The 18,997-nt window shown below is 40.7% G+C and overlaps 1 protein-coding gene across 3 annotated transcripts in view; it reads right to left on the reverse strand.

Moving 5' to 3' along the window:
• Positions 1–8,378: 8,378 nt before the first annotated feature.
• POC1B (POC1 centriolar protein B) overlaps positions 8,379–18,997 on the reverse strand; it is a 95,418-nt gene continuing 84,799 nt past the window's right edge. For all 3 annotated transcript variants that reach the window (XM_028105423.2, XM_028105422.2, XM_028105424.2), the window contains 2 exons: positions 13,714–13,935; positions 8,379–9,904 (listed from right to left, as the gene is read on the reverse strand). In XM_028105423.2, coding sequence (XP_027961224.2) covers positions 9,800–9,904; positions 13,714–13,935 — 327 coding nt within the window. In that variant the 3' untranslated portion in view covers positions 8,379–9,799. The remainder of the gene's footprint in view (positions 9,905–13,713; positions 13,936–18,997) is intronic.

The raw sequence follows: 18,997 nt of genomic DNA on the forward strand, positions 1-18,997 counted from the left end.
CACACACACATTTTTAATGTGAGATCCTCGACACCTCAATTCAAAATAGTGGTAAGAGCTGAGAATCCCAGGCTTTCTCCTCAGCACCAAGTGCTTGCTCCTCTCTTAAATCATCCTTAGAGGTGAATTGGCTTGGAGAGTTTTTAGGGTCACTTTGTACAAGTGACCCTGTACAGCCTACAGTTTGTCAAATATCTGCCTCAGAGAAGACTCAGAGCCTCACAATTCTGAGAGTCTCTTGAGGCTCAAAATTCTGCAAGGCTGCCTCCGATGTGTGAGACTCCTCCGGTCCCAGACTTCCTTCTGCATTTACCAGTTCAGCAGAGGTAAACCACAGGATCAGAGAGTCTCAGGGTCAGATCCTCAATGTGCTATTCTCTATTCTAAGCTACAAATTCTCTGCCGAGTTGGTAATCCAGCTTTCTTTGAAACATCTCCAGGAAGGAGCTACTCTCTATTTCTCAAGAAGGTCCATTTTGCTTTCAGAGAGTACTAATTGTTTGAAAGTATTCCTTAGATCTGGTTAAAGCCTACCTTTCTGTCGTTTCCACCTCCTTCTACCTTCTGAAAGAATTTTTTTTAAATGCCCAGGGTTTCTCTGCAGTAGCTTATACCCAGAGCCTGCCATTTCCTATAAAGGAATCTTATGCTCGAGCAGGCGGGCCTGCCCTCTCCACCATGCCCAGCCGAGGGAAGCAACATACTTCCTGGTACCTAAATGGCCATGTTCTGTGTGGCGCCGCCATTCTGGTCTACCTATGGGCTGATCCTTGGCCTATGGTAAGCCCCTCACAAGTGTTTGTCTTGCTAGGGATGATGATGATTTAATTCATCAATGAAATTGTTTCTCTCAAGCATTTGGACTAGAAAAATGGGGAGAGGTCAGTCAGATGGTAACATCAGCAAAGCAGAGACAAAACAAACATCACCAATTCCTGTTAGTGATGAAGCACCAGAATCAGAGTTCTGCTGCTGGGGGTATGGTACGACAGGTTACCTGTAATTGTGATGGACTCTAACAATACGGTTCATATCCTGCACTAGACCTTAAGTACTAGGCTCAGGTAGGCCCAGCTAGATCGTAATTCCTCTCTTTCCCAACAAACTTGACTATGATCCTTCCTGGGTTGCCATATTGCCCGGCACTGTAATTGAGATTCTTGCCTTCTGTATTTTCACATAGAGTCTTCTAAAAATGTCTGCATAACCTAAAATAAACCAAATGAATCTCTAAGCCTTGAACCCACAGAATTTAACTAAGAGTTCTCACATCTTCCAAATCTTCTCTCCTCCAAGATAAAGACCTCTGAACCTTTAAGCCATCATTATGGAATGGCTTCCAATCTCTTCCGCTTCTCAGCCTCTCTCTGCCCCATCTCCCCTCTCTGAATTTCTCAGTCCCTCTTCCTTGTGATAGCCAGCATCACAAATGAAGCAGATCAAATGGCAGCCCATCCTAAGTGTGTCCTGTATGTCTCCAGCATAAGCAGAATACTTGTATGAAATCAAATGTCCATCTTCTTTCCATTTTTGGAATGATCAGTGGAAAGATTTCCCTACTTGATCAGCCCCATCAATCGTATGGTACATAGAGAATGAAACCCAAGGATTGTTACAACCAAACTGGTGAACTGAATTAAAATGGATGATTATCTGCATGCTCTTAAAGGGAGTATGGTGTGGAGTCTTCTATTCATCTCCTGACTACCCCTTTTCACTGGATGAGATTATCGAAAGTATTGGCTCTCATTTCAATTTACTTAGGTAGTATTGGGAAAGGAAGTTAAAAAAAAAATCTGAACTCCAGATAATGTGTTTAAATTGATTATCTGAAAAAAAAAAAGTATGTGTTCTTACATGTATCCACTTTTTTGGCTGCAAGTAATAGAAAACCTAATAATTACATAAACTATAGGACATTCTTTCCTAGGGTATCTAAAACTGGGTTTGGGGTCTGTCAACTCCACCCCGTTCCCTGCCCAGTACTCAAGATTAGAATCTGTAATTCTTCCTCCAGAATTTTGCTTGACATTTTCACATAACTATGTTTAAGACTGCAAGTCCTGAACATCTTGAGCCACAAAAAGACGTCCCCTTCCATCTCATTAGTCAGGAAAGAGACACTTGGGCCAGTCTGAGCTCTAAGGGAAGCAAGGAAGTGAGTTTCTGGCAAAGGGAAGAGGAATTGTCATGACCAGGCAAGGCATCTGGCTTCAGCACACTTAGAATGCTTAAAATGAGAGTTTTATTTTATTACGGAAATTAATACGTCATTATTAAAGGAAGTCTGGAAAACTGAAGAAAAAACATTTCCTAAGGCCTCCACCCAAAGTCTTCTCTCAATGCACGATGTACTACTGTTTTAATCGTATGGTACTTAGAGAATGATTTGACTTTCTTTGTTTTTTTTTTTTCATTTAACATACGATTATTTTAAAGCTTGATGGTTTTTGAAATACATTTACTGTCTTGAACGAAAATACCAAGTAAAGGAGGCAGCAGAGAAGGGGGGGGGGGCCTGCCTCAGGAGCCAAGAGGGCTGGCCACGGCCTGGGTCCTGGCACACATTCATCCTGCGTTTCCGTTTCCTCAAGAGAAAGAGCCGTTTCCTCAGTTCTACCATTTCCGAGTCCACGGGATCGTGAGAGCTGTGCTCTGAGACACACAAGCCACGCTGTTCAGACACCGATTTGACGGAGCAGCGACCCGCCACATAGACAAGCAGACAGGGGGACTGGAAGGTGCTGTCCTGGGCATGGGACGTGCCGTATGTAATAACAGAACATAGAATACATGATAAATGACCATCACAGAGTACCAGATCTTCCCGTTTTTGAACAGAACCCAAAAACCTGGATTTTCATGTGAACTTGTTTCATTTTTAAATGTCGGTACCTAATTCAAAATACCACAGAGGCTGAGCAAAACAGGTCTGCCCGGAGCCGACTGGCAACTCCAGCAACACCAGCAGCCAAGCAGCCAACCTGACCAATGCCAGATTCAAGGACATAGACAGGGGCGTTCTGAGGACCTGCTTCTAAGACATTTTGGCTCTACAGCCACTAGGTTATTGCCATAAGTCTAAGACATCAAATGCTTATTTTAATGGTGAATAAATATAGTCTAGGATTTTATCGCCTCTGGTTTCTTCCATCGGCAGGATAAGGACTTCCCATTGCTTCTTCCCAAATCCCCTGAGCTTACAGATGCTCTCTTGAATATGTGCTGTATTGGAAACAACGAGTCAGGACCCTCCTCGGCCACAACTCCTTTCATATTTATCTTTCATGATCCCACCTGGTCCAAAATCCCCATCCTGCATCTTTTTGCCTGACTCCCGCGGTTTATGGAGAAACTGGAAAGGAACATGATGAAAGTCTTAAACAGGTGTTCCCTGGAGTAAAAACCGCCACCTTAAGCAGTTTGTTCTCTTCAATGCCCCTAATGTTGGGTCTTTAATCTCTCCTTTTCAGAGAAAGAATGATCAACATTGGGGTGACAGGGAGCCCCTGCGCTTAGCAGTTCCGACTCTCACTCGTTGAAAGCAGGCAGAAAGGGGATTTAACGACTTTGAACTTTTTACGTGATTTTTGCCTTTGGCACAGTTGTTATTAAATGAGTTCTAAAAGGCAACAGTCCCCTACAAGAACATCAGGTTTCTAAATGATTCATCTTCTCACAGACCTTGATATTCAATCCAGGTGTAGGACTAAACAGTATAGCCCTCAGGGTCTATCCGTGGGGCTTGGAAAGGCTTCAGTGAAATTCTATAGCAAAGGGCCCAGGCGCTTCCCCTGACTTTGTCTTTGTTCTACTAACTTTTTATCTCTGAAAAGCAAAGGGATTTCCTTTGGGGATTAAGCAGAGGAAACAACCTAAGGTGGTGATAGTGTTTCATTAGGATTATGAGATGCAAAGGTATCCTGGAGTTAACTGAGCAAGAAGCCCTTTACCCCAGTCTTGGACCTCCTCCCTCTTACCCAGCGGAGAGCGCCACAGCCCCTGCCCATCTGGAACTGTCCTTTCTCCGGGCCACAGGAAGATCCTGGGCAAACACAGAGGTGTCTCATCCCAAAGTAATGACATGCTGCCTTTTTTTCTCCCTTTGTATCTTTCAAAAGGTTTTACAGGTATCCTTTTGTTAACACAAAATCATTTTGTAATAGATATTTAAAAATCAGTAAGTGCCATTCTCATCCTGCCAGGTCATGTTTTTGAGTCACTGAAAGGAACAGAGGTTAGAACAAGGCAGATGATTAATTTTCTTAATGATACATTTGTACCAAGAATGTGACAAAAGAGAAATTACTCTTAAAAAATACCCTTCCTGCTCACAGAAGGCCAACGTGCTGCTGTCCTAGCCACACTTTTTATGCCAAACCAGGAGTCTGCAGAAGGATTGGAGTATGCCAAGAAAAAGATTTGTGTCAAAGCCTGACCTACCCATCTCCTGTCAACACAAGGCTAGATAAAAAGTACACACACGCTGCTACTTGAGAGCCACGAAAAAAATCTTGAAATAAGCAATTACATAAATCACATTCCTATTACATTTGTTTCTCTGATTTTTCCACTCCGATTAGTGGCTGACATTTACTTTAAAACTGTGAATGGTAACCCGAAGGACCAAATTCTAAGTTAGCTGCGTTTTTATTATTTTTGAACTAAAACGTTTTCTTCTCCTTTTGGTTAATGATTGACTTTAAAATTTTCCAAGGGCAAACTATTTTCCACATTTTTTATGTGAACTTTGTTATATATTCCTTTCACTTTATCACGATCGCTTCTTACAATTTTGGGAAGATCCTTGGCTCATGCTTTCATTGTTTCAGTGGTATTCCATCTAATTTGACAGGTTGCATTTCTATTTGCACTACATTTTTGGGTTTGTTCACTGGCCCAAATATTATTGAGGAGTTTAAGTTTTCTTTTTCATGTGTTCTGTGTGATTGAGCATTTTATTTGGTTATTTCTAATTTTATGATTTGCTCTCTGGATATACGGAATACAGTGTTGTAACTGCCTTTATATCATGTAGTCCAGAACATGGTCAAATTTTGTTTTAAAAATACACTTGGACAAAAAAGAAAATTTGCTTATATTTCCATATAGTTCTTTATACACATGTTAAGTCTACCTTATTAGTTTTGTGGATTAATAAAATTCTACTTCTGAGCTGTTGATATTCCCAATTATTTATGTTTGCATCTCTGCCAATTTTTTCCTCTCATTCACTTTTTGCTTTATAAATATAGAAATTTTAGATGAGTGAGCTATTTCTCCTACTGCTTTTGTTGTGAAATCCCCTTTATTAGGAGAAGAATCTCAAAGCAGAGGCTTTATTTTTTATTAGGAACATGTTTGAGATTTGGCCCCAAAGAAAAGGCAACTTTTGTACTTTGCAAAGAAAAAAAGTAGTTGTGCACACCCTCTCTACCCCCATTAACCTCTGCCTCTTGGCAAACCACTGACCTATTTCTCCAGGGACCCCAAGCTGCCATTGTGTTAGCTGACCAAGAGTCACAGCTGGGGCTTATGGAGGACAACCTGGCAATTACGCTGTGTTTCTAGATTCAACGTACATTCATAAATCCTCTGGGGCATGAAGTCTAAAACCTCATGACTTGCTAAGGTGAAAACATTGTACGAGCCATAGTGGAATATGAAGCATACAATGTATTGAAGATATAATTCCACTTAAATACCTATTATAGACCCATCCTTACTTATTACTGAATTTACTCATGAGTTGAACATGATTATTTGTCAATAACCTCCAAGTATTTAAATCATTCCTTTCTCTCAGCAGCCAAATATTTCTACCCAGGGCTAGAGGGCTTATCTTTCAATCCTCTTTGGGGGGGGGGGATGAGCAGAATTGATCTTGGGAACAACAGACCAAGTTTGCTCCTCATGTGAATGAAATGTTCAGTGAGGCTCTGGACTGCTTTGTCTTTAAAGAAAAGGTAGAAAGCAAATACGGCTTGTTCTCCAAATGTCAAAGGGCACAAAGAGTATGAACTCCCGGGAAGTCTTTGCCTCACTGGCACTTCCTTGGTTTGCATTCCAGACCCTTCTCCCACTTCTCATTTCTGCTCTGCCTCTACTTAGGATAATTATGGCATTTGTATGCTCAGGCTGAATTCCTCTGAAGTTGCTCAGAGGCTAGCTTTTGGCCTGAACCTTGAGGTTTTATGTGTATGGAAGGCTTTCTTTTACATATTTATTTATTCCTTTAGTTGTACTTTCAATAATAAAAACATTAATTTTGGATTAAGTATCATGCTTTCATTCATTAGCACTTAATACCTGTATCCTTCCCACAGTTACAGTTGAAATCATATTGTTTGGAAATGCAGTCCAGGGAAACAAAATGAGTAATAAATAGCAATAATATCTACCATTTATTCAGCATTTAATTCTGTGACAGCAATTGTGCTAATCATTTCACAAACATAATTCAATTATATTTTTACCCTTTATAGGTAAGGAAAACTAAGCTTTGTGAGTACCTTTCCTAAAGGTCACACTGCTAGAGAAAAGCAAAGCCAGAACATACACCCGGGTCTTTCTGGCTTCAGAGACTGTGCATGTGGGGCGCCTGGGTGGCTCAGCCAGTTAAGCATCTGCCTTCGGCTCAGGTCATGATTTTAGGTTCCTGGGATCCAACCTAGCATCAAGCTCCCTACTCAGCAGGCAGTCTGCTTCTCCCTCTCCTCTGGGCAGAATTGCAATTGTATTGCCATCTATGTTGGACCAGAGACTTGCAGGGAAGGAATGGAAGTGAATGATTTCATCCTGGGTGGTCTGGGAGGGCACCTTTGAAAAGGCAACCTGTAGGGGCGCCTGGCTGGCTCAGTCTGTGGAGCATGTGACTCTTGATCGTGGGGTCATGGGGTTGAGCCCCCTGATGGGTGTGGAGATTGCTTAAGAATACATTTTTTAAGAGATTTTATTTATCTGAAAGAGAAAGTGAGCGAGCACACAACCGGGGGGGGGGGGGGGGGGAGCGGCAGAGGGAGAGGGAGAAGCAGGCTCCCCGGTGAGCAGGGAGCCAGACGTGGGGTCCCAGGACCCTGGGATCATGACCTGAGCCAAAGGCAGACGCTTAACCGACTGAGCCACCCAGGCGCCCCAAGAGTAGAATCTTTTAAAAAAAAAAGATGTCTTTGAAAAGGCAGCCTGTGACCAGGGCTGGAATGTTAGGAGGGCTGGGGACAGAGAGTTCCAGGCGGAGGGAATGGCAAGTACAAAAGCCCTCAGGCGGGAGCTATTTTGCTTCTTCAAAGGAAGGCAAAGAGGCGACTAAGGCCTATGGCCAGAGGGCAATGAGTGAGGGTGACCCAAGGCAGCGGGGAGAGGTCCACCAGGAGGGGGTAGGGGTCCCATTACTACTGTCAAGGCTTGAGCTTCTAGGCTGCTGAGTGCCATGGGAGGCCCTGGAAGGTTTGGAGAAGAGCCACCCGCGTAAACTCACTTTTCAGTGAGCCTACTGGCCTACTATGCCAGGCTGGCAGGCGGGCCAGCAGGGAGGCAAACGTCGTGGTCAGGAAGGGACGATGGCGGCTTGGGCCCGAGCAGGTGACCAAGATAGTGGAAGCGATCGCATGTTTCATCCACTCTGACAAAATCTGCTGGAGGAATGGAATATGAGGTGTGAGAGAAAGGAGGTGAGCCTAACTCTGAGGTCATCAGCCTGAGCATCTGCCGGGAGAGTTGCCCCTCACTGAGACCCACCTGGAGACCCAGGAGGGGAGCTGGCGGGTGGCACTGGAGAGGGGAGCAGAGCTCGGTTTTGGACATATTCAGAGACGCCTACTAGTCTTCCGAGTGGAGATGTTGATGAGGCAGTTGACTATGCAGGTTAGGACAGATGAGAGGCTGGAAAGCAGAGGAAGACCAAAGAGAATCCGCAAAAGCTTAAAAAAAGAGGGGGGAGGGATTATAAAATGACCCTCTTGAAAAAGTTTTGAGGCATTTAAATTTCTATCACCACTGTTTTTAGATGCCTTATAAAGGTTTGTGATGCCTATAAAAACGTGGCAACACCATGTTGTAAGAAGTGGCTATAGCTCCGTCATCAGTCTCTAGAGCGTGCACCGTAGGCAGGCAAGCATCTACAGCACCTGCGAGCTTCTTAAGAGATGCAGATGATGGGCCCCGCCCGACCCGGTGACCCGGTGATCCTACAAACGGGTAAGGCCCAGGAAACTTGGACAAATGCCCCAGGAGATTGTTATGCACAATGAAAGGTGACTGAGCTGGATAGGAAGTTTAGTATTTCAAGGTTTTAACCACTTAAAAAGAAAGGAACAACTCTTTAAAAGGTAAAATGTTTTTATTGTTTGAAGCTTAAGAAATGGTAAACAAAAATCAGTATGACATTTCATATCTTAGTCTTTTGAATGAGGTTATAAAAATACGATGCCACTTAGTCTTTACAAAACTTTTGGAAAATGTCTAGAAGTTCACACTTATTATAATATAAAAAGGCACTTAAAACACACAGTGAGGTGATTTAAAAAAAAAAACCATATGATTGTAATTGCTTGGGAAAAATTTATAAACACAGACTCCTACATAAATAGCACTTGACTTTTTCTTCTTTTTCAAAACATAGATAGCATTTTCCCCATGTTACCTACAGACAGCATAAATACAGACTGCCCTCTCCCACCTCCTGGTTTAGGTTAACAGGAAAGCAAGCAAAAATTAATTTGTTTTTCTTCAATTTAATCTCATTTTTTTTAGATAAAACAAAATTCTTAATTTGTAACCAAATCACCCTGAGCATCTTTTGGAATGCCAGGCTCATTTTTATTTTGTTTTAAATCACAATTCGTTAAAAAAAAAAAATAGGAAGACAATGATGTGAATATTATATGTACTTATTACTCAGCCACCCAAATCACCCTAAGCAACAACTTTTCTGAAGCATGTGGACATACATGTGTGTGTGTATTTGTAAATATCACTGTTGCATCATTCAAGCATCAGAGCATACTGAAACCCCACTAGCGCCATCTTTGTAACCTGGGGTCATAGGTCTGGACACAACCCAAATCCTTCCACGTGCCCATCAACGAGAGCAAAGACGTGCACTTCATGCGTTTCTAGCTCTTCATTTTCTTTCAGGCTGGGCAAAGGATAAGACATGTTCACCATAAATTAAGTAAAAACCCACTGCCCTGTGTCACGTATATAAGTGTATTCTTGCTGTGGAAATTCTGTGCTTTGGGAATTTTATAAGATCATCATTTCAGGACATTGTTAAGAAAGAATAATTTTTTTTTTTTTTTGAGCTGACAGAAACATGAGTCAGACCACTAATTTATTCTCTGCATACAGGATGCAGTTTTAGAGGTTAACTGCATTACTTCACCCCAAGGGTGTTGTTCACGAAAGAAACACATCCATGGCTTTAAGGAATCACCTGAATGTGATCAGCTGAAATGATTTAACAATGAAATTCGATTTGGTTACTTTCCTGGCAGGATTTGGACTATAAACAAAAACTGGCATTTACAATAATATGGGGGAAAATACAGAGCCACTTGAATACTTATCACTTTATTACTGCAATTATAAATGGTAATGATTTGAATTAGTCCTTGACATTGATTTGTGTGTTTAAATTAGTCGTTAATTATGCCTTTTCTGCTTTTTGTTCTGTTGTTCACCCTTTTAAGAAATGCCATGATAGTGAGTACATGGTTGTGTTGTGTGAAGTATCTCGGACTACCTTCCTGAGCACATGTACATGTGGTCATTTATCAAGCCTCTGCTCATATTTTTCTATTTAACTTTTCTGTTGGATAACATTGAAAAGCCTTTGCTGATTTTCAAGGCAGTCTTTCAGCTTATCCTCTGTCAAAGTCAGTCGCTGCTCCAAGATTGAAACAGTCTGCAAAAGGAGGACAAAATAATCAATACCTAGTGACCTGGAGGTGAGGACGACGGTCATCTCTGCATCGGAGATCCTTTCAGGAACTGGAATGTCCACCCCGCTGCTGGGAAGGGGCTCCTAAATCTGCCCCAGAACGTGTTCTGCTTCTGGGCCCTTCCACTGGCAAAAAGTGCATGAAGCAATTTAAGGAAAAGATAAAAACTGATGCCTTTGGAGAGAAAAGAGTAAAAGATGAGGCCTCTGTAGACCATTCTTGTCTGGTCTCCTGAAGCACCAAAGCCAGGGGGGAGGCCACAGGTGGCCTGTGCGCAGCCCCGCAGGCTACACGGCGGGGTGTGCGTGGCGGTGGAGGGATGGGGGCGGGAGCCACAAGCCCAGCCCAAGGCCTGCTTATATGTCACCACTCGTCACTCTGCCACAACCAATCCATGATGGACCCCATCTATACCGGCTGGATCCCTCGTTTACTTTAAATTGTTAGAATAACCGGCATCAGTTCTCACACCTTGAAAATGACTGCATCTCCCAGGGTTGTTAGGAAGACCGACTGAAGTAAGGCACATAAAATGCTTACACGGGTGCCTGGTACATAGGACTTGATGAATCTTAGCTCTTTTAACTCCTGTGGCTAAAAAATGAGCAAATGACCCCCCCCACACACACACACACAAATGGCTACTTCTACATTTGGCAAATCTAATTTGATATTGACTATTTCATCTTCAATCTTTTAGATTTCTTTTAAACGTTTTATTTTAAAATAAAATGGACTCAGGAAGCTACACAAAAAAACATGTCCCTGAATGAATCCTCATGAGAAAAATACCCTGATAACGAGCACCCAGGTCCAGAAGTATTACTTCGCCAGCCACTCCAGTGTTCTTTCCATGGGCCTCTCAGAATCCCCACTCCTGCCCTCCCCCCGACAAGAGCCACTCTCCTGACCATTATAGTCATTGCTTTCTTATGTTCTTTATGGTTTTATCATTCAGGTGTACATTCCTAGACACTGTAATTTTGTCTTACCCATTTTCAAAGTTTGAGATGCCATTTAAAGTTCCTTTTAATCTACAGCTTCTCATCCTCACCCACTTTTTTTTTTTTTAAACAATTTGTCTGTTGACAGACTCAGGCCATTTAGAATAGAGTTTGTCTGCAGAGCTTCCACCATTCTGAATTTTAAGGATAGTGTGCTAAGGGTGCAGGTCAGTCTGTTCTGTTCTCTATATTTTCTATAAATTGGCAGCTGGATTCAAAGGCTAGATTAGACTCAGATTAGATCTGCAAGACTATGGATCTAATAAGACCTATAGTTAAGACTATAGGTAGTGTTCTATTTCATAAGAAGGCATGTTAATAAGGTTTGATCATTTCTTTTCTCATAATGTTGGACCTGCTCAATGCCTAGATCTGTTCATTCTTGAGCATTGTAAATGGTATTTAAAAAAATTATTATCTGGAATAATTTATAAATAAGAGACACTTTCCTCATCTACTACTTGGTTATCCAGTGGTAGAGTTCATACAGAAAAGGCAGGATAAATGCTTGATTATTTTAGTCAACAAGTTTCAAGATAATGAACTGATTCCCTATCGTCCTCTGAAAGTAAACAATTTTTAAAAATATCATTATTTAATAGCTTTTGCTTTCATATTCCATACTACAGATTACGGCTAATTAAAAATGATGCTGATGGGGCGCCTGGGTGGCTCAGTCATTAAGCGTCTGCCTTCAGCTCGGGTTGTGATCCCAGGGTCCTGGGATGGAGTCCCCGCATCAGGCTCCCTGCTCAGCGGGAAGCCTGCTTCTCCCTCTCCCACTCCCCCTGCTTGTGTTCCCTCTCTCGCTGTGTCTCGCTCTGTCAAATGAATAAATAAAATCTTAAAAAAAAATGCTGATAAAATTTTCTACCATTTCTTGTACCTATGTGGGCCAAGCATTATGCTATATATTTTACATACATTATCACAATTCCACATGCTAAAGCTGTTGATATGTATATTAGCAACACCTTTAACGCTGGTTAATTCCATTTATCTATAGTTCAGTGCAGATGAGTTATAAAGACTGTGAGTGAGTTAGGAGATGCTCAGTCATCTGTAATTAAAGTGAATCAGAACCTGTTTATTTTACTTGCTACTTGCCCACAGATTCACTGTTTCTATTTTCCAAGTGTGTTGTGCTTGCTTTAACTTCTTTATTTATAAAAGAAAGCCAGCCTTTCAAAATTAAAAATCATAGAGACATTCAGTAAATCTTAAATGATTCATTTAACCTTGAATCAGGTAAGAAGAAGGAAAGATGGGTCATGAGGCTGAAAGAATAGAGAATGGAAAGATTCACTTGGGAGAGGCTCTAAGAAGGACCTGACATTGAATATGACAGTGGAGGTGAAGAAGTTGTGGCAATATGGGAAATAAGCCAACCAAAACTAAATTTGGCATGAGGCCGAAAGGGAAGCTGCCATTAAAGGGAAGAAATGTATGATAAATACAGGGAAGGTCACCTCCAGTACAATACTGCAAAGTGAAAGTTAGTGATTTTAATATGATTTTCATTGAACAAATCTTGTGATGACTCCAAGTACTCACATGGCTCTTTCCCACAATCTGTCAGGACCCCAAATCCACATATGTGGCCCTTGCTTCTAAAGGCCCTGAGATGTGATCTATAGGTTTTTAGTATTCATTTAATTACTGGCTCTAAACCCTGGCTGTGAAACAGAATCATATGGGGTACTTCAAAAGACAGATGTCAGGGCCTTACCCCAGCCCAGTCGCAATGGATTGTCTGGAGATGAGAACTGGCCATCTGCATATGTATGCTTTATAATTGCCCAGGTGACTACAATGTACAGCCAGTGTTGAGAACAGAATGAGACGATTTCCATGCAAGAGCTATTTCAACTTGAAACATGTATTCTGGAAAAGTAATTGCCATCTCTCTAGCTCACATGATAGCCTCTCTTTGTGTATAACTTGTAGCAAGGTCTGCTCTGACAAATACAGATCAGAGCAACAATAAGGCTTCTTCAAAGGAAACACTGAATCAGCAGGGCTGGAGGAGAAACCTTTGATGTATCCATTTCAACACACCACCTTCCTTTAAATGACACCTATATCTTCTGACCAAGAGTTGGAAGACCTTTAGTATATAAAGATCCACAGTATACCTTCTTTGCAAAGGTAAAAAGGCATCAAAGGATGAGGTAATATTCTAAAACAGGTATGCAAAAGCCATCATCCCCTCCAGAAGCACACAGCATCAACGTAATTAGCTTTGGAACGAGGAAAGTTATATCTTGGACAATGAGAAGTTCTTCACAGTGAAGAACCATAAACATTGTCAAAATTTCATTCTAACCAGAAATTGTTAATCATTTTTCTTATGGCCCCAAATATTTCTTTGATAATGTCCTAATCTGAACACAATACATCAAAAATCTTCAGGTAAAACCTTACCGAGCAGAATCATATACATTTATAGCATGGGGCACCACGCTATTCTTCCCAGTCTCCGCTGTTCCTTCTGGCCTCCAGATGGCAGACAGAGCACAAGGGTAGCTGTGTGTGTGTGTGTGTGTGTGTGTGTGTAAATGCACACATGCATGTGTACACTTGGGCTCTGATCTTACCTCTACAAGATCTTACTATAGCAGCTCCGCAGAGCATGCCTTGCTATATTGCTTGCCACCTTGAGCTAGCCTTTCTAAGAAATTTCCCCACGGCTCTGCTAGGTCTGCGACCTGCTGTAAGCAGCACTGTTCTGTATAACCTACCCCTAAGTACAAAGCACGCTAGCCCACCTGGGTCAGAACATTGAGTTGTTCCATAATATGCTCTAAAGCGTCAGTCACAGCAAGTGGTATGCTTCTTTGGCTCTCAGAAGGGAAGTCACTCATGTCTTCTGTTTTCTTTTTCAAGGATGTTGGTGAACATTCCGATGACAATAAAGAAGGGTTCAAGAAATATCTGCTGATCTCTTCGCTCTTGTCTGCCAAGGTTCTAACAGTGGTGGTATCTGTTGTCTTTGACATCACAGAAAAGATAGGAACAGTTACATTTTCCAAACCTCAACATGATATACATATAAGTTTTTAATATTCTTCCTCTAAATACCCAGCTTACGTTTAATTGTTTATCCTCAACTACAGTTTATAAAAATTACAATTGCAGGGAGAAAATAAAGCTAACAACGAATAGATAAAATTCACAATTTTCCTTGATTTTTTACATGAAATACACTTTGTATGTATCTGTCTGCTAGATGAGGTGTTCTACCACTAAAAGGACTGTTTAGATGCAGTCTAATTCTTAAGCAAAAACAAATACCACATCAAGATGACTATTATTTTTTAAAAAAATGGAAAACAACAAGTGTGGGTGAGGACGTGGAGGAACTGGAGCCCTGGTGCATTGCTGGGGGGATATCAAATGGTGCAGCTGCTATAGGAAACTCCACAAAAAGTTAAACACAGAATAAACCACATGACATAGCAATTCCACTCCTAGGTAGATGTCCAAATGAATTTAGAGCAGAAACTTGAACAGATACTTGTACGCCATTGTTCACAGCAGCTTTACTCACAATAGTCAAAAGGCGGAAACAACACAAATATCTACCAACAGATAACCGTAGAAACAAAATGTGGTACATAGATACAATAGAGGACTGTTTAGCCACAAAAATGACTGGAATTCTGATATATGCTACAACATGATGAACCCTGAAAATACTACGCTAAATGAAATAAGCCAGACACAAAGGAAAAGAGTGCATGAGTCTACTAATATGAGGTATGCAGAATAGGCAAATTCACAAAGACAGAAACAGTAGAGATCACTATGGGCTGGAAGGAGGGAGAGTTTGATGGGTACAGAGTTTCTGTTTGGAATGGTGAAAAAGTTCTCAAAATAGATAGTGGTGGTGATTACGTAACACTGTGAATACTTATTGTCAGTAAACTATACACTTAAAAGTGGTTAAAATGGTAAATTTTATGTTATGTATATTTTATCACAATAAAATAAAAAACAAAAAACCCTCCAAACATACGGTAATGAGCAATCTGAAAATAAAATTTAAAAAACAACTCTATTTGCAATGACACCAAAAAGAATGAAATACTTAGGACAAAAGTGCAAGGCTTGTTCACTGAAAACTGCAAACATGCAAAGATCTAAATAAATGGAAAGGCATCCACACCCATGTTCATGGACCAGAACAGTTAATACTGTTAAGATGGAAATACTCCCCAAATTGATATGTACAGATTCAATACAATTTCTATCAAAATCCTAAATGCCTTATTTGCAGAAATTGACAAACTGATCTTAAAATTCATAAGGAAATGCAAGGAACCCAGAATAGCCAAAATAATACTGAAGAATAAACTTAGAGGACTCACACTTCCCAATTTCAAAATTCAGTACAAAACTACAGTAGTCAAGACAGTATGGCAATGGGTATAAAGACAAACATATAGATCAATGGAACAGAACTGAGAACCCAGAAATACGCCCTTCCACTTATGGTCAGTTTTTTTTTTTTTACAAGGTTGCCAAGACAATTTAATGGGGAAAGAATAGTGTTTTCCACAAATGGTGCTGGAAAAACTAGATGTCTAAATCCAAAAGTATGGACTTGGACCCTACCTCACACCATATACAAAATTACCTCAATATGGATCACAGACTTAAATATAAGAATGAAAACTATAAAACTCTTAGAAGAAAACATACAAGTAAAATTTCCTGGCCTTGGATTAGACAGACTTTTCTTAGAAAAAACACCAAAAGTACAAATGACTAAATGAATAAATAAATTGGACTTTATTAAAATTAAAAACTTTTGTGCTTCAAAAGATACCATCAATAAACAGAAAAAAAGCCCCATAGAATGGAAGAAAACATTTGCAAATCATATATTTGATAAGAGATTTGTTGGAGAACATATAAAGAATATATAACTCCTACAACTCTAATATAAAAAGAAAAATACTCCAAAAATGGTCAAAGGATCTGAATGAATGTTTCTCCAAAGGTACACAAATGACCAATAAGCTCATGATAACATGCTCAACATCATTAGCCATCAGGGAAATGCAAATCAAAGCCACAATGAGATACTGCTTCATACCCACTAAGACTAAAACAAAAGACAGAATATAACAAATGGTGGTGAAGATACGGAGAAATAGGAACCCTTACACATTTGCTAGTGGGATTGTATAACGGTGCAGCCACCTTGGAAAACAGTTTGGGTAGTTCCTGAAAATGTTAAACATAGAATTACCAAAAGACCTAGCAATTACACTCCTTGGTATATACCAAAGAAAAATGAAAGTATTTCATTTATAATGAAGTATTATCCATGATAGCCAAGCAAATGGAAAGACTCCATATGCATCCAAATGCTGTGATAATGAATGGATTAACAAAATGTGGTATATCTATACAATGAATATTATTTAGCCACAAAAGGGATGAAGAACTAATACACGCTACCATGTGGATAAGCCTTGAAAATATTAGGCTAAGTTAAAGAAGCTATACATAAAGGCCACACATTGAATGATTCCATGTTCATGAAATGGTCATAATAGGTAAATATATGAAGACAGACTGAGATTAGTGGTTGCCAGGACCTAGGAGGAGAAAAGAGGGGGGGAGAGATTGGTAATGGTACGAGGGCGATGAAAATGTTCTAAAATTCTGGGGCACCTGGCTGGCTCAGTAGGTGGAACATGTGACTCTTGATCTCAGGGTCATGAGTTTAAGGCGTGGAGACAGGAAGGAAGGAAGGAAGGAAGGAAGGAAAGAAGGAAGGAAGGAAGGAAGGAAGGAAGGAAGGAAGGAAGGAAGGAAGGAAGGAAGGAAAGAAGGGAGGGAGGGAGGGAGGGAGGGAGGGAAGTGTTCTAGGGGCGCCTGGGTGGCTCAGTCCTTAAGTGTCTGCCTTCGGCTCAGGTCATGATCCCAGGGTCCTGGGATGGAGCCCAGCATCAGGCTCCCTGCTCAGTGGGAAGCCTGCTTCTCCCTCTCCCACTCCCCCTGCTTGTGTTCTCTCTCACTCTGTGTCTCTCTATCAAATAAATAAATAAAATCTTAAAAAAAAAAAAAAGAAAAATGTTCTAAAATTCTTCTTGGGGTGGTGAAATATTTTAAAATTAGATAGTGGTAATGGCCACACAACTTTGTGAATATACTAAAAACCACTGAATTATATACTTTAAAAGGGTAAATTTTATAGTATGTGAATTATATCTTATTAAAACTATTATGAAGACAAACAAAAATACAAATATACACATCACAGAGGGTTTTTTAAAAAATTTTAACCAGCTTTACATTTTTGGCTATCACGTGAGAGTTCCTGAGTGAGGTTACCTCAAACATGAGACATAAACTTCAGATGATGATGATGATGACAATGACAATTAGCATACAGAGCTTACTATGTACTTGGCACTGTTTCAAGTACTTTACATCTATTAATTGATTTAATCCTCACAATAATCCCATCAGGTAGGTTCTATTAATATTCCCATTTTACAAACGAGGAAACAGAGATACAGAGAGATTGAATAACCTGCCCCAGGCTACACATGTAGGAAAGATGTACGAACCATAACCAATCACACATCTCAGAGGTGCTGCAGTAGTCCAGGTATTGTGACTTTGTGATCAAAGCCACTTTCTCCATGAGGCTCCCAGCCATCTTTTAGGAAGATGAAAACTTTCAAGTTTCCTTCTATCATAATCTTACAAATTCGCCACTTGTTGAAAATAATAAAAACAAACTCAAAATCCACCATTCGCAATTCATTTTAAAAGGATGTATAAAATGCACCTTCATACTCCTACCTAGCAAAGTGTATCTGCTCACAGTCTCTCTGTTCACTCAGCACATGCTCCCAGGGCCTCGCTCTGTGCTGGGCACCCTTCTAAGCAGTGAGAACCCAGCAGTAGGCAGCATGACCCAAGATCTTGCTCTCCCGAAGCTTACATTCTGGATCCTTCAGTCATTTGGTAACTTATCTTTTCTACTCTTCACCCTCAGAAATTTATGAGCTTACATTTTTGTTTTATTGTCTAGCAGGCTATATTTATCTTCAAAAACCATCCTGGTTGCTGAGGAGTTTTGCTCTGTACCTACCATCCTCCCCCTTTGTGATGTACCTGACAATGTTAGAGGGTGAACCTAAAATACCTGAGTGGTATTATTTTAGGAGCTGAAGCACTCATTAAAATCCATACTCCAAAACACACCCATTACTAACCCTTTGAATTATTCACACCATGTGAGAAGAAAAGCTAAAATTGTCCTTAAAATGTCCAGAAGTGAAATTCCTAGCAAATCACAGATCATGGAAGAACAAGTTAACATAAAGGATTTTTAATGCTCCTCATGAGCCATGCCCAGAAGCAACTACGACCCACCTCTTCATACTCTGAGCTCAGGGAACTAGGAAAGTAGCACACGGCATTTCTCTACCAGGGTCCCCAGCTAGCGGCTGGTGACAAAGACGGAAATGAAAGCCGCATAAAGATGAGTATGAGGTACATGCAGGGTTTGCCTGGAAGTCCTGCCTCACAATCACAGTCTGCATTCCAGATCCAAGGTAGCCACCTCAGTGACTAGGGGCAATGTGTGGATGGCCATGTACAACCATCCTCATCCCAAAATAAATAATTCCTGCTCAGAGAACAGACTTTTTTTTTTTTTAAGATTGTTTCTGCTCTGCCTGCAAAGCCTTCTCTACCCTTCCGGCACAGCTGAATCCTTTTTGATTTCTAAATGTTGGCTTCATTGTCACTTCAGAAAGTCGTCCCTGACCACCTTACTGAAACCAGGCTTTCCATTCTCCAACATGGCCTCCATGGAGGCCACATTTTCCTCCATAACTGATCAGAGTTTGTGTTTACATATTTGCTCCTATTGTCTGTCTCCCCCTCACTAGACTGTGCTATGCCCCCTCCCTTACCACTGTATCCCTTGGACTTAGCAGGAACTTGAATACTTTTGAATATGTTAACCACCTGTATACAGATTTTATTACTGTTCTCACAGATAGAAACCAAACGCTCCAG

The sequence above is a fragment of the Eumetopias jubatus genome, unplaced genomic scaffold (genome assembly GCF_037043125.1).
Source record: "Eumetopias jubatus isolate StellerSeaLion01/CBP00866 unplaced genomic scaffold, mEumJub1_p1.0 scaffold_8, whole genome shotgun sequence".
NCBI classification, from domain to species: Eukaryota; Metazoa; Chordata; class Mammalia; order Carnivora; family Otariidae; genus Eumetopias; species Eumetopias jubatus.